Source organism: Leptonychotes weddellii, chromosome 4, assembly GCF_054177405.1.
Source record: "Leptonychotes weddellii isolate Sample4059 chromosome 4, ASM5417740v2, whole genome shotgun sequence".
Lineage (NCBI taxonomy): Eukaryota > Metazoa > Chordata > Mammalia > Carnivora > Phocidae > Leptonychotes > Leptonychotes weddellii.
This window is the reverse complement of record NC_138372.1, coordinates 71246783-71262980: the sequence shown is the minus strand read 5'-3', so window position 1 is coordinate 71262980 and position 16198 is coordinate 71246783. Positions and strand designations below refer to the sequence as shown.

Genomic DNA, 16198 nt, shown 5'->3' with positions numbered 1-16198 from the left:
ACAGTCAGAGTCTATGTTTTGTTAGTGTATTTTTTTAACAAGTGTATGAGGTGTTTTACTGTTAAGCAAAAATAATCATATTTTCTTAGTATGTGCTGCCTTTTAAAAATAGTAATCATGTGGCTTTAAATACAACTTGTATTAAACAGGTTCAATTGTGAATATTTTTATAGTTGTGTAATCCAAAGGAATTATTGTTGGGTTTGCTTGAACTGATTGAAGAGCCCTCTGGAAAACAGATATCCCAAATTATTCTTCTTTTACTTCAGCCATTACAAACAGGTAATGAGTATTTTGATATCTAAGTGTTTCTTATTTTATCTGTGTTAAGTTCTTGATATTACTCCAAAATGTCAGCACTATACCAAAGTAAAATTTATGACTAATTATTGAGTACTCTGCTTAAACTAGCAGTAGCAGTACCAATTTGAATCCTGCTGCCTATACAAAGATGACAATACCTGGCACTGATGGGTACCTAATTTTGACATTTGTTGAATGTCATGCTGTTTTTCTGGTATTATGTTATAATCTATAGCTTTCTGCCTAACCTTCCTATCTACAACATTAATCTAGAATTTTCCCTGTAAACATATTTAAAGGATTGCTTCTGTGATGTCTGCTTTACTCTGTCTGTTAGCATTGTGGTAGGTCCTGTATCTTGGTTAAGAACAGTATCGCACAGGCATTGCTCATCCTCTGCACTGGGAAGTCGGGGCTGGGAATAGCAAAAGAACTACTGAATGAAACAAGTGTAGGAAGAAAAGTCTCCATGATTGAGTGCAGTAACATTATTGTTAAGCAATGGACCTTGGCAACCAAAGCAGACAGTATTTATCCATGGGAAGAGACTACTTTTTCATTTTATAACTTACATATAACTCAGAGTCTGATAGAAGGACCCAGCATCTAGAAGTGAGAGTAGATTCATTTTAAATGAGAATGAAGCAGCTTTGTACCGCCTAAAATATTCAAAGTCTCCTAGAAAGGAAAATACAGTAAAACTACCTCTCATTTTTACATTATATTTTACAAAGGCACTTTCTCTTATTTGATACTTGCAACAACCAAAAATAATGGAACGAAGTGTTTCTGTCTTATCTATGTAAACCGTTAGAAACAAACTTAAACAAGATTTCATGGCATCTGTTGTAAGGTGCCATGATTGTAAGATGATCCAATATTTCATGCACCCCTAAGAAGAATAAAAACACTACCAATTAAGTTATGATATGTCATCCTGATTTCAAAGTTGTTATAATGTTTTTTTTTTTAAACGTGTTATAATTCTACATTTACTGGACTTCTGGTCCCATGTGTAGCATACTTGATGAAGCTACCTCAAGTCACAACTTGGTCTCTGTTTCAGTGATTCAGAAACTTCATAACAACAAGGCATATTCGGTGGGATTAGCATTGTCCACTCTTTGGAGTCAGCTGTCTCTCCTTCCTGTTCCGTACTCAGAAGAACAAATACAAACAGATGACTATGGCCTTTGTCAGTGTTGCAATGCCTTAATAGGGTTCACTAAGCCTTTTGTGGAAGAAGTCATTAATGACAAAGAAAACTCACTGGAAGATGAAAATGAAAAGTTAAAGGATGAATTACTGAAATTGTAAGTACATTTTTGGTAACATTTCACAATGGAATTAAGTAACCGATCAGTTATTTTATGTTTCTTTGTTGTATTTGTTTGCCATGGACATATAAATCTAGTTTCAGGTTTTGAATTTTAGAAGATTCTGGGGTGCTTCATTAAATGCCATGTTCTGCATTTTTAAAAATTAAAAACCAAAATCCATTTGTTTAATTTACTTTATATTCTTCTATGACTTACTTTTATTCATCATAGTAAGTGAATAATTAAAGTGGGGGAAATAGGTATAGCTCAGAGAATCTGGTCTTTCTGTGGGGGAATTGTGTTTTTACTCTCCTTTTGAAAGCAACAGAAGCAGCACCAGACAGTTGAACATCCAACTTGACCACAAAAATGGTAACAGAGTACCCAACAGCATTCAGTCTAGGGGCACTATACAGTAAACATGCGCTGTTCAGTGTGGCTGTCAAGCATTTGATGTATGGCTAGTCCAGATTAAGATGTGCTCTAAGTATAAAATGCTCCTTGGATTTTGAAAACTTGTTATTAAAAAAAATACTAAAATACCTCAAGAATTTTTTTTTTTTTAAGATTTTATTTATTTATTTGACACAGAGACAGACACACACAGCAAGATAGAGAACACAAGCAGGGGCAGAGGGAGAGGGAGAAGCAGGCTTCCCGCAGAGCCGGGAGCCCGGTGTGGGGCTTGATCCCAGGACCCTGGGATCATGACCTGAGCCGAAGGCAGACGCTTAACGACTGAGCCACCCAGGCGCCCCTCAGTAATTTTCATACTGACATATTGAGGTAATACTTCAGATATATTGGGTTAATAAGAAAAGTTACTACTTTCCCTTTTCTTTTTTAATGTGACTACTAAAAGATTTTAAATTATATGTGGGGCATGTATTATATTTCTGTTGGACAGTATTGGACTAGATTATTGAATTACATGGACTAGTAATTTTATCTTAAATTTTGGAGACTAAAACTATAGTTAGCTTTCTATTTTTTCAGGTTAGGACATTAAAAAAATTTTTGCCATTTATAGAACCCATTATTTCATGAAGTAAAGATATTTAAACTAAAGAAATTGGGAAGGCTTAATCACAGAATAAAGTTTGGTTTTCTAAATAAAACAAATAGAGCTTTATGAAAAAAATTACATTTCCTGATTTTTCCTTGACCTAATGAAAACTACATCATGGAATAGCACTAGTCCTTAAACCTTCAGTAACCACTGATACAGTCCAGACATGGAAGTGCATCTTACCACAGAGTCTAGCAAGGTGTTCTCATGCTTTCCCCAATACCAGTAGGAAGGATTTTTTTTTAAAGGTTTTATTTATTTATTTGACAGAGAGAGAGCACAAGCAGGGGAAGTGGCAGGCAGAGGGAGAGGGAGAAGCAGGCTCCCCGCTGAGCAGAGAGCCCGATGCGGGTGGAGCCCGGTGTGGGTTGAAACCCTGGGATCATGATCTGAGCTGAAGGCAGCCGCTTAACCGACTGAGCCACCCAGGCGCCCCTAGGAGGAAGGATATTACATCGGCAGTTTTACAGGCGGTTGAGTTATTTTTCATGTAGAATTAACTTTGATATGTTTATAGAACTAGACATTTTATACTTAGGAAATACTCTATTCACAGTTACCTATTTCTTATACCTTAGTTGTTTCAAAAGCTTGAAATGCCCTTTGCTGACAGCACAATTCTTTGAGCAGTCCAAAGAAGCTGGAAATGATCCTTTAAGATGTTTTGCATCTGAAATAATAGTAAGTATAGCTATTTAATCTGCCATAAAATCTGCTATAATTTAAAATGTTATCCTGCTATATTCTCATGTACTGCACATGGGCATGTAAATTGATACATTATTAATGTGATATGTATTTTTTGTAGAACATAGATAAAAGGATGGAAAATAAACAGCAATATTATTTGGGTAATGAAATCAACACCTTCCAGACTTTGCTTTTGTAGTCAGAAATAAATATATACATAGGTATAATTTTTTTAAAGATTCTATAGCATTATACATACTCCTTTGTAATGTACTTTGTTTCTCTTAGCATATTATGAATATTTTTACGTTGTCTTTTTGTTTTTGTTTAACTTGGACCATCTAGCTCTACGTTTTCTCCAATTTTTCAGCATTATAAAACAATTCCAACTTTCTTTTTTTAACTGTTAAGTCTGTGATAAGTATCCTTTTAACCAAATCTTTGCATATTTCTTTAGTTGTTTTCTTAAATTTCTAGAAGTGGAATTTCTGTGCCAAAGGATATTCTCACTTTTAAGACTTATGATAAATATTTTCAAAATAACTCCAGAAATAAGTAAATTTTATTTTAAAAGTAATTTGGCTTAATGCATCCAAGAGTATTTTTAAGTGTGTTGGGATTCTATATTAGGGAACTAATTTGAAATATGGAAAATATGTACTTGAGATTGATAGTCTTGAATTTCAGGTTAGAGCAGTCATTGTGGTTGTGGGTTTTCTTCAGCCATGTTCAGCTGTATAGGAAGAAAGTTGGATTTAACTAGGTCAGAGTTTGGAGAACTGTGTGAGTTCTACAAAGCAAGAGAGGGGGAAAGACATGTATGCAAGGAAGTGACTGTGATGGACAGTAGAATTTAAGCTGAGTAAGGAAGGAAGTTTGGACGTACTAAATGTGAGAGACAGTGGAAAAGATGATGGGATCACTGGATTGTAGTTCCCAGTGTGACTGACAAGTTGTTGGAGCTAGGTTACTAAAAGGAATGAGCTGAAAAGATTGGAGATTAAAGAACAGGATGCTTGAAATAATACTGTGGAAAAGTTCAGTTACTAATAACAATGCCTGGGGTATGACCATGGAGTGGGTGGGTGTTCTAAGGAGCGGGTGGAGACTGAAATCATTGGACTAGACAGTGAAGTACCTGAGAGTCCATGGTATTAGAAGTTCTTTGGTTGTACATTTAAGTCACACAATTATAAGAATAATGTCCAAAACCCAATTAATGGAGTGACCTTGGGGTAGATGTTGGATAGTCACATGAAATGAGTTTCAAAGCTGAGGGGTTCAGAGAGGATGGGGGAGAATGGTCTAAAAGCAGCAAGGAGAATAGGTATTTTACTTCCAGGCTTGGTATAGTGGATATGGGTGAAAAATAGCAACTCTTTGAGAGGTCTGCAGAGAAAATAGTTGTTTTCAGAAGAGTCAGATTTCTTTTAGAGCAAAAGAGGTAAGAGACAATTTCATGAAGAATGGATTTTGCTAATAACTGAGTTCCACAGGCCATACTTTGAAGGGTACCTGAGATCTGAGAAGAGGTAGGAGAAGGGTTTAGAAGAGGAGATGCCAGAAATTTAGGGGAACTAGATTCTGAGGATAAGAAATAATCTGGTAACTAATATAAATAGGGTTACATAGTTAATGGGGTTAATGCTGATGGTCAAGATAGTTGAGAAGAGGCTCTGAGTGATGTAGAGGGAGAAAAGGGGAGGGGTTTCCCAGGAGACTGGGGCCTCCTCATTGTTGCCAGTGTTAGCGTACAGCATAATCCCCTGGATATAGTATAAACATTACCTTATATGATAAATGTACCCTATTTTGAGAAGATAGATATGAAAATTGGTAACTGTTGCAGGATTTTAAGCCTGGGAGTGATGTAATTGTTTTGGATTCATCACATCAGTGGAGGTTGAATTTAACCAAGATAAGATTAGAAATAGGGAGATCCTTAGGTGTGTTTGGGAGTTAAGTGAGAAATAATGGGATCCTTGAAATGGTTGTAGAGATGAAGAGGAGAGAGCAAAATAAAAAATTTGGTCATTAATTGGATTTAGAAAATTTAAAAAGTTGATTCATGGATGAAGTTTTATGCTTGGGTAACTGGGCAGATGATTGAGATAGAGAATACAGGGCAAGGAACAGGGTGTTTTGTGCTTTAAAAACATTTTTTATTAAGATAATTTTAAAAATCCAGAAAAGTAGAAAGAACAATATAACGTAACCTCATGTACCCATTACCCAGCTTTAACAATTTTGACATTTTGCCAATCTTTTTTTACTGTAGTATTTTATAGCAAGTCCTAGACCTATCATCCATAAGTCTTCAAGTACGCTTCTCTAATTAGTAAGGACTTCTAAAAATAGCCACAATTCATTATGACATCTAACAAGATTAACAGTAATTTCTTTTTTTTTTTTTAAAGATTTTTATTTATTTGACAGAGATAGACACAGCGAAAGCAGGAACACAAGCAGAGGGAGTGGGAGCGGGAGAAGGAGACTTCCCACGGAGCAGGAAGCCCGATGTGGGGCTCCATCCCAGGACCCTGGGCTCATGACCTGAGCCGAAGGCAGACGCTTAACAACTGAGCCACCCAGGCACCCCTTAACAGTAATTTCTTAATATATATTTAATTCCCAGAGAGCAGGTTTTGAAGGGGAAAATTTTGAATGGTGATCAAATTTTGATGAGATCATCTAAAGAGGTAGTTAAGTGTGAGAAAAGAAAAGGGCATAGGACTGAACCCTACAGAGTACCAACACTTAAGATAAGCCTACCAAAGAGACCAAGAAAGAAGGGTCACAGAGGTGGTACAGATATCACAGAAACTGGGGTAGTAGAGTTTAAGGAAGAAAAAAGTGATTGGTCATGTTACATGTAGCCTGTAAAGTAACAGTTGAAAAGCATCAATTGGATTTAGAGAGATGGCATTGATAATTTTTTTTTTTTTTTTTAAAGATTTTATTTATTTATTTGGCAGAGAGAGACACAGTGAGAGAGGGAACACAAGCAGGGGAAGTGGGAGAGGGAGAAGCAGGCTTCCTGCAGAGGATGGAGCCTGATGCGGGGCTTGATCCCAGGACCCTGGGATCATGACCTGAGCCGAAGGCAGACGCTTAACGACTGAGCCACCCAGGCGCCCCAGGCATTGATAATCTTAGCAAGAACAGTTTAAGTGGAGTGTTGGAGACAAAAAACAGTGGAGTGGTTAAAGGAGTGCATGAACAATGAGAAAAAGATGCCAACTAGTATAAGGTGTTCTTCACAACAGGATAAGAAAGAAGAGTAGTGGGAAGACATGGCCCTGAGGTAGGAAGGTAATGGGGGAGATAGGGAGTCTTGAGCATGTATATTTATAGACTGAAGGGGTGGGAACCATTAGAGAGGAAAAGAGAAGTGTTCTATGGGATAACTGAAATAATGTGGCTCGAGAGCACACAGCTGAGCACAGGATCAAGGACACCTAGAGGAGGTAAGAATGGGTATGCATGCAGGGAAATTTGTAGCAGGAATGGAATATTAAAATTGAAGGGAATCAAACTCACTGGCTTCAGATTTCTAGGTGAAGGAGATCTCTTAAGAATCTAAGAATTAGGGCGCCCGGGTGGCTCAGTCGGTTAAGCGTCTGCCTTCAGCTCAGGTCATGATCCTGGAGTCCCAGGATCGAGTCCCGCATTGGGCTCCCTGTTCAGCGGGGAGTCTACTTCTCCCTCTGCCCCTCACCCTGCTCGTGTTCTCTCTCCTACTCTCTCTGTCTCTCTCTCAAATAAATAAATAAAATCTTAAAAAAAAAAGAATCTAAGAATTAGAAATGGGGCTTCAAGGAATTGGTAAGGGTTTGGAATACTGAAGGGAAAGGAAATAGATGGTAGAAGACCATAAAAGCATTAGTCAGTAGTCTGAGCATTCAACTGTGGTTGGAGACCACAACTATAGTGGTAACAGTTTGTATTTGTGTATGATTTTTCGCCAGCAGTACTCAACTGCCTGGGTATAGAAGTAGAGAAGGTGGATTGTAGTTATTTTCCCAAGCTGGCATTTTATCGGGTAGATGGAGCTGAAGAAAATATAGGGTGTAGGTAGTTCAACTAACCAATAATGTGTTGGTTGGACAGGGAAAGAAGGGGAGTTAGGAGGGGACAGACAGGTAGGTTAGATGAAGGGATCCCAGAACTAGAGAAGTCAGAGGTAGAAAAGAAGTTAAAGTCACAAAATGAGATGTTGGGGTTTAGGTATCTAATGTAGAATAGCTGCAAATGCTGCGATTATGTGCTGAAATGAATTAGAAATTAAGGTCATTGGAATTCAGAAATCAAGAGCCCTGAGGCTGGCCTATTAGAGGAGTTATCTACATGAACATTGAATTTTTTCCCATATGGTAGCAGGAGTTGGATAGAGAAAATGATTGTGAACAGGTACCAGAGTCTTCAGTGAATGTGAGGCAATGACCTGGCAGTCAGCATATGCCAGAGATAGGACAGATAAAGGGCAGTATGGCATCTGCCTCAAAGGAAAATGTGCTTTTGCTTGAGAGTGCAGGAAGAACCAAGATAATACCCAGGCTCTACCCATACCACCCTTCCCCACTGCTGCCTCCCTGACTGTGCTGTGGAAGAGATGTGAGAGGATGAGCAGCTTGCACCAGAAATCAAGTCAGGTTTAATTACAGCAGTGAGATAGAGCAAGTATCTTATGAAGAGGTTGAGGGTGTAGGGAAGAGGTCGTAAGACCTCAGCGGAAGGATCATTGTAAGTAGAGACAGAATGAGGAAGCACAAAGCAGTCAAGTAGAGGTGAGCTCTTTTTTTGCCACTTGCTGTGCCAACCACATGCACCCCTGTACCCCTCATAGCCATTCTTTGCAAAATTGAAAAAATCAAGGACTTTCTGCTCATGGCCAGGCGGAAGGATGCCAAATCCATCAAGAAAAATAAAGGATAATGGTGAAGTTAAAAGTTCGATGCAGCAGAGACCTAGTATACACCTTGGTCATCACACACAAAGAAGGCAGAGAAACTAAAGCAGCCCCTGCCCTCAGTTTTGGCAGTGAAGGAGCTGAAATGAACCTGGCACACTGATTTGAACTGTATTAAAATTTTAAAAATTAAAAAAAAAAAAAAATAGAGGTGAAATCAGGGTAGGAGATGAAGTGAGGAGATGCCTTCTGTTCTATGCTGGAGAAGTTCAGGTAAGTGTGGCATGCTTGAGATTGATAGCCTTAACTATCCCTCCTTTGGCAGAAGTTATTTTGATATAGAACTGCTTGAATGTCCCAAGGGTTTCACCACAGAAACATGCCTAAAAGGGCCAAGGCTGCCATGAGAAATTATGGAGTGGCAGGTACATCCTGGGTATGAGCAAGACTGCTGGAGGGTGTGTGGGTAGATAGTGAAGGCCCTAATTTGGACACAGGTGGACTCCATGTATCCTAAAGCAGCACTGAAGAATCTGGTTATATGTAATGATTTTTTAAAAGGCTAATCTTACTCTGGGGAAAAAAAAAATATATCTAGTATTGGCCGAATGAAGAAATGGAGCTTCATGATTAAGAGGACATTTAGAATCCAAGTACAGTAAACTTGTTGTCTTATAGCTATAACAGGAATGCGTGGCTTTGAAAATCAGTATGCAAGTATATATTTAGCATCTGGTAGCTGAATAGCAGTCTCTTGTGACTGAGGATGATTTCCCATCGTTCTTTTTTGTGTTCTGAAATGACTAATGGAGCCATCTGGGATCAGCAGATTTTACTTCCCTGAAGGCTGGAAAAGTTTTATTTGACTTTATAATTCCCCACAATGTCAGGCACAGTGCCTGACATTCAAGTATTTATTAAAATAAATGAGTGAATATGTGGAAGGTCAGTATTCTGATTTAGCTGCTTTTGTCATTCCCTTTGTATATAGTAGTTTGTTGTAACCTTTTCTTATACTCTTTTTGTGAACCTTCTCAATAAATATTTGACATAGACATTATATCATTCTCTAGATAGGGAGATTGAGGCTTTAGAGAAGTTAGGTAACTTGTCCAGTATCTCACAGCTAATAAGTGGTAAAGCCAAAATTCAAATCAATTCCATTGGACTCTGAAGACCAGATGCTTTCTAGTATACTATAGTTAGAAAAAACATAAGAGGCATAGGAGTGGCCTTATGTTTCCTGAGTGTCTCTTTTTCTCTCTTCTTCCCTCCTTAAAAAAAAAGATAAAACCGTAGTCCTGTCCACTCATGCTTTTTCTCTTATGACACAAGAACCCTTACGACCTGAGATAGCAGCACTGTTTTCCAAAGCCTCTGGTGCCACTGACCAGTATTCCTCCTGCCCACTCTGTATCTAGGAAGACAGTGGTCAGTGGAGCACTGCTCCTAGAGTATTCTTTATCTGAGTAGTTAGTTTACTATCATTTCATGATATTTGTATGTCTCACATTTTTAGATTGTTTTCAAATACCTCTGAAGCACTTTTTAAAAAAAAGTTGTGATAAAATATATATAACATAAAATTTACTATTTTAACCATTTTTAAGGGTACAGTTCAGTGGCATTAAATACATTCACATTGTCATGCAGCTGTCACCACCATCCATCTCTAAAATTTTTTCATCTTTCCACCCGGTTCCCTCAGGTTGTTGGCGAATTTATCTCCTTGAAGCTATAGATTGAGGTCCCCATTTTCTTGTTGGCTATTTGGTCAGGGACCATTTTCAGCTCCTAGAGGCTGTCTGTAGTTCCTTGCCCTACAGCCCTCTCTTGTAGGCCCTCTCATTACATGGCAGCTTAGTTCTTTAATGCCTACAGAGGTGAGTTTCTGACTCTGAAGAAGGGCTTGGCCCCTTTTTAAAAGTCTTCTACCTGCTTAAGTCAGGCCCACCAAAGATAGTCACCATTCTGAATGACCCCAGTCAACTGATTTGGTACCTTAAATACATCTGCAAAAATCCTTTCACTTTTGTCATGACATAATCTCATCATGGGGTGACATCTTGCCATACTTTGTTGGTTAGAAGCAAGTCCAACAGGTCCCACTGACACTCAGGGGAGGGGATTATACAGGATGTGAATATGGCTGGGGAGGATGGGAAGAACATAATAGAGCCTGCCTGCTATAGCTTACTTTTTTATCTGTTTCACAGGGCTTTTTATCAGCAATTGGACATCCTTTTCCCAAAATGATTTTTAATCATGGAAGGAAAAAGAGGACTTGGGACTATCTTGAATTTGAGGAAGAAGAAGACAAACAGTTAGCAGACTCTATGGCTTCTCTGGCCTATCTGGTATTTGTACAGGGCATCAGTATTGATCAGCTTCCAATGGTCTTAAGGTAGGAATTAATGTTTGGTTTCTTCATGTAATTCTAAAAGGAGTATCCAACTCAATCTAATTTCCAGTATATGTTTATTAATGTACTAATACATTTTAAATGAAGTATAAACAAAAGCTATTTTTATTAATATTACTGCCTATCATCTATTAAAGCCAGTAGTACTCAAAGAGTGAAAAGGTGTTGGGGGGGGAGGGTAGGGTTGAAACAGACATAATCATGGGGACAAGACTCAAAGTGTGAAGCCAAACCGTTGGGCTTGGTTTTGAAGCTGTTGGGATCATCCTGGTTTATAAGGGAGGGAACTAGTCAGTTACCTATGGAGTGGTCTAAATTGCCATCTTCTTTTAACTGTATTACTCATGTAATCCTGAGTATTTATATATCCAACCTCAGTCCCTTTTAATCCAGCTCTTTCAAAACACTAAGAGTAGTCCCTAATGAAAACCCTTCAGTGGCTATTTATTGCTTTAAAGTCTAAAAATCTTCACATGAGACAAGCTTATGCATAATCTGGTCCCTGCTTGATTGTCCTGGTTCACCTTCTACACCTTTTGTCTTGTTTACTATGCTCCAGTAACACAGACCTTTTTTTGGTTTCTTATTCAAATGTGTCATGAACCTTTCTGCTATAGGGCCTTTGTATATGCTTAGACCATCTCTAACCTTAAATATCACTTTATGAGGAAGGTCTTCTCTCATCACCCAACTGTTGTAATTATCTTAACCTTGTCCTCCTTTTTCCATAAAGTTTATCAAAATTATTTTTTAAATCAATATAATTTTATAATGTAATACCTTTTGGACTTTAATATCCATGATAATAAGGATTACGTGCTTGCTTGTCTTGCAGGCCATAGGTGTATCTCTTTGTGTGCATTTATATATTTATGTATGAATATACCTGGGGATATATTTCTATGTAAATACTGCAATAATGGTTACGACTTTCATGTTCACCATGTATTAAACAATATGCAGACAGCTTTGTATGCATTATCTAATCTTTACAATACTATGAAATAGAGCATTCTCATTTTACAGATGAAAATAACAGGCTTAGACAAGTTAGGATACCAGTCAGTACCATACAACTTAACTAGTGGGATAGGTAGATTCAAACCGTTCTGAGTAGGTGGTGGTGGTATAGTGGTTAGCACAGCTGCCTTCCAGACAGTTCCATCTGACCCTAGAGCCTGTACTCTTCATCATACTACCACCAGAACGACTTAGGTACGTATGTTGGTTTGCTAAGGCTGCCATAATAAAAGGCCACAAACTGGATAGTTTTAAAATAACAGAAATTTTTTGTCTCAGAGTTCTGGAGGATAGAAGTCCAAGGTCAGGGTGTGGGCAGGATTGGTTCTTTCGGAGGGCTCCGAGGGAGGATCTGTTTCATGCCTCTCCCCTGTTTGCTGGTGGTTTGCTGGCAATCCTTGATGTTTCTTCGCTTGGAGATCTATCACTCCATTCTGCCTTCATGTTCATATGGCATTCTCTCTGTCTATGTCTCTGTCCACATTTCCCTTTATTATAAGGACACCAGTTGTACCAGATTAGGGCTCACACTAATGACTTCACTTTATCTCCAGGGTGGGGAGGTTCTTGTTCATCCCAATTTAAAAAAAATAAATAAGGTGGCCCTATCTCCAAATAACGTCATATGCTGAGGTTCTTTCTAGAGGTTAGGATTCCAATATTTCTTTTTAGAGGGGGGCACAATTCAACCTGTAACAGTGTTTATGTATATAAAATTTCTAAAAATGTACGTGTATGTGATGATATATACATATATATATATATGTTGTCTATTTTAGCCCATCGTACCTTTTGCAATTTAATATGGGGCATATTGAAGTCTTTTTGCAAAGGTAAGATCATTTAGATGGCATCTCAGAATTAAATAGTGATATTAAAGTAGTTCTTGTTAAGAGTGGGGGAGACTACCTTCTCTTTGCCAGACCCTAATTAATTGGTTATTTTATAAAACAGTGATGTAAACGTGAGACAAAAATGAGTCAAAGAGGTTTTACAACAAAAAAATCTCTTTTAAATATTAAAATACTGTCTTCTAAGGTAATTTCCAGTCATATGCTTCTGAGGTTTCTTCTCTTATTTTAAAAGTTGGTAGATTAAAACACCTCTCTCCCACTGCAGCCTCCTTAATCTAAGAAGAGGTGGTCAGTAAAAGAAATTTATCCATGTTTTTGCTTCATGGACACAATCTGAACTGCATCGAAAGGAAGGAGGTGCCTTGACCCCACCTTTTTATAACTTAGATTATTAGATTATTGACAGTGATTATATCCAATAACTTTTCTTATTTGAGGCATTAAGAATACAAGTCTTTCTCTTTAAAAAAATTACAAAGTGACAAATATGTATAATTCTTCCAGATAGATATTTAAGAATTTTGCAAAACTCTATACGCTTTGTGTTTTCTTGTAACATGTTTAAATTATCTCTTGCGATCAATCAGGACCTTTCAGTAGTATCCTATAGGAACATTAGTGACAGTTTATCAATCCCATCTCTTCCCAGGTGAAGGAAGATTTGTAACATGGCAAATGTCCAAAGCCTCGGCCTACAAGGCAGGAATTTCCAAGGGTCTCCTGGCACGAGTAGTTATTAACTCTGTAAATTTATTGTATTATGTATGTCTTAATGATTTTACATTCTTTTTAGTCTCTGTTATATTCATACAATGAGAATATGTATTGATTTGAATCTTAAGTTCTATATTCTTAAGATTTCCAAACTATTTAGTCATTAAACAAAAACAACAGTTTTAACTCCTTGCATGGTTAGAATACAAACTTAGGCCTTAGATAAAATTTTTTGCCACAGAGCTTAAATATTTACTTAACAAAGATATACACCTTTAAAAAAATATTATCATAAATGGAAAGCATTTACTTCTTGTATAAAAAGAATGGGAAAGAGTTTACAGATTAATCAACTGGAATACATAGTATATCATGTATAATTGGTTTCTTAGCACTTGCTGTTGAAGATCTATTGATTTGTTACTATGAAAGAAGCCCTGAGAGGGCAGATTTTGGTCAGATTCAGATGTCAGTAACCAAGTCAAAAGACAGATCAAACATGGATTAAGAATTTTGACTAAGTTCTTCAACAGAATTTTTCCTTAATGATATATATTTTTAAAGTCTTTAAATTTCAATTTTTGCTTTATTTTTCCTAAAATGAAGAATCATTCTAAAGCAGTTTAGAAAACCATGTTGAGGGGCGCCTGGGTGGCTCAGTTGTTAAGTGTCTGCCTTCGGCTCAGGTCATGATCCCAGGGTCCTGGGATCGAGCCCCGCATCGGGCTCCCTGCTCTGCGGGAAGCCTGCTTCTCTCCCTCTCCCACTCCCCCTGCTTGTGCTCCTGCTCTCGCTCTCTCTCTCTCTGTCAAATAAATAAAATCTTTAAAAAAAAGAAAAGAAAGCCATGTTGATAAATTTTAATATTCTCTTCCAGAACAGAAGAGTCTGTTTTCTCCAAAGGAGTGGTAAGATTCATTTGCGCCCATTGTAATTTACACACAGCCATTGTCAACAAATACAGCTGTTGATTTCGCTATATCTGTATCTCTGCATATATTTTAATCTGTAGGATCTGTTGGAGAATGGTTTATTGAGAATAGAAGACAACGGTCTACTTCACCAGTACTTAGAAATCAAGAGCTTTCTTACTGTACCTCAGGTAAGTAAAATGTGTATTCTAATTTTGACATAGCCCCTTTCCTATTTTGAACTTAAGTAAAGGTCTTTTCAGACTCCTCTCCTACTTTTTCTCCATATCCTTTGAAAACTCTAGTCCCATGTGTCCAGTAAAACTTGCTGTGATGATGGAAGTGTTCTAGCTCTGATCAGTATGAAGGCCACTAGCCACACTGAGCACTTGAAATGTGGCTAAAGTTGATTAAGGAACTGAATTTTTAATTTAATTTAAATTAATTTAAACTTAAATAGCTATATGTGGCTAATGGCTATCATAGTTGATAGCATAACACTTAGTGGAAAAACATAATTTTCTTCTTTGGCACTTTGTTTCTGTAGGGACCTTGGAAATGAAACTCCTTTACTCATAAACTCAAGTCCTGAGGACTCCATCAAGGGGTGCATGGACTCATTACTAGAAAGACATTTTGTTTTTTCCTCCTGTGATTTATTTTACTTTGTACTATTTGTTAGTTATAATAGCCAGGTAGGTCTTAAGATATTGATGTAGAAACATGTTTTTCCACTGTTTAAATAGAAGAACATGGCTATTGTTACTAAATTAACACTGATTGTTTTTTAATGAATGGATTATATTTTCACATGTCTAATTTCATTTTTTGCCACTCTAGACAAAATTGTAAATTACAATTGACTTCTAAATTTACGCTCTGTAACACCCCTCAGTTTTAATTACAAAATGGATTGAACTTAGTTTCCTTAGATGTAAGAGTGGAATGAAAGGCTCGGGGAGTGGCACCTGGGTGGCTCAATCAGTTAAGCATCTGCCTTTAGCTCAGGTCATGATCTCAGGCTCCTGGGATGGAGCCCTCGCATCTTGTTCCCTGCTCAGTGGGGAGTCTGCTTGTCCCTCTCCTGCTGCCCCCCCCCACCCCCAACCCCTGCTCATGTTCCTCTCTCTCTCTCAAATAAAATCTTTAAAAAAAAAATAAAGAGGCTCAGGGAAAAATTTACTTAATTTTTATATCTCCTACCTTCACTTCTCTGAAATTTTAGTACCCACCATTGATAATATAGTTGTCTATTGTCAGTGTAATCTATTAATGTCTGAATTTTTTTTTTTTAATTTCCAGGGCTTAGTCAAAGTAATGACACTTTGCCCCATTGAGACATTGGTATGTAAATGTTTTGGGACTAAATAATAATGAATTACAGTGAGAAATTTTAATGAATAGTTTATAATTGATTCTTGAACAGCACAGGGATTAGGGGTGCTAACCTCCAGCACAGTCGAAAAGCCATGTATAACTTTTGACTCCCTAAAAACTTAACTACTAATAGCCTCCTACTGACCAGAAACCTTACTGATAACAAGAGTTGATTAACATATAGTTTGTATGTTATATGTATTATATACTATATGCATGCACTAAAGTAAGCTAGAGAAAAGAAAATGTTAAGAAAATTATAAGGGGCGCCTGGGTGGCTCAGTTGGTTAAGCGACTGCCTTCAGCTCAGGTCATGATCCTGGAGTCCCGGGATCGAGTCCCACATCAGGCTCCCTGCTCAGCAGGGAGTCTGCTTCTCCCTCTGACCCTCCTCCCTCTCATGCTCTCTGTCTCTCATTCTCTCTCTCGCAAATAAATAAAATCTTAAAAAAAAAAAAAAAGTAAAAAAAAAAATTATAAGAAAAAAACATTTACAGTATTACACTTTATCAAAAAAATCTGCTCATAAGTGGACCTGCACATTTGAGACTCCTCGTGTTCAAGAGTCAACTATAATCTCCACTTTATGTAACAATATTATTTGTTTTAT

The 16198-nt window shown here is 37.5% G+C and overlaps 1 protein-coding gene and 1 pseudogene across 4 annotated transcripts in view; both read left to right on the top strand.

Annotated features, from left to right (window-relative positions):
- The window catches only part of GLMN (glomulin, FKBP associated protein), a 32249-nt gene that overhangs the window by 8472 nt on the left and 7579 nt on the right, over positions 1-16198 (top strand). For 3 of the 4 annotated variants that reach the window (XM_081818795.1, XM_081818796.1, XM_081818798.1), the window contains exons 5-12: positions 174-282; positions 1370-1616; positions 3270-3372; positions 10507-10694; positions 12512-12565; positions 14178-14208; positions 14313-14402; positions 15514-15555. In XM_081818795.1, coding sequence (XP_081674921.1) covers positions 174-282; positions 1370-1616; positions 3270-3372; positions 10507-10694; positions 12512-12565; positions 14178-14208; positions 14313-14402; positions 15514-15555 — 864 coding nt within the window. The remainder of the gene's footprint in view (positions 1-173; positions 283-1369; positions 1617-3269; positions 3373-10506; positions 10695-12511; positions 12566-14177; positions 14209-14312; positions 14403-15513; positions 15556-16198) is intronic. The other variant, XM_081818797.1, reaches the window with a different exon arrangement.
- On the top strand, positions 7188-10500 carry LOC115937986 (large ribosomal subunit protein eL38 pseudogene; annotated as a pseudogene).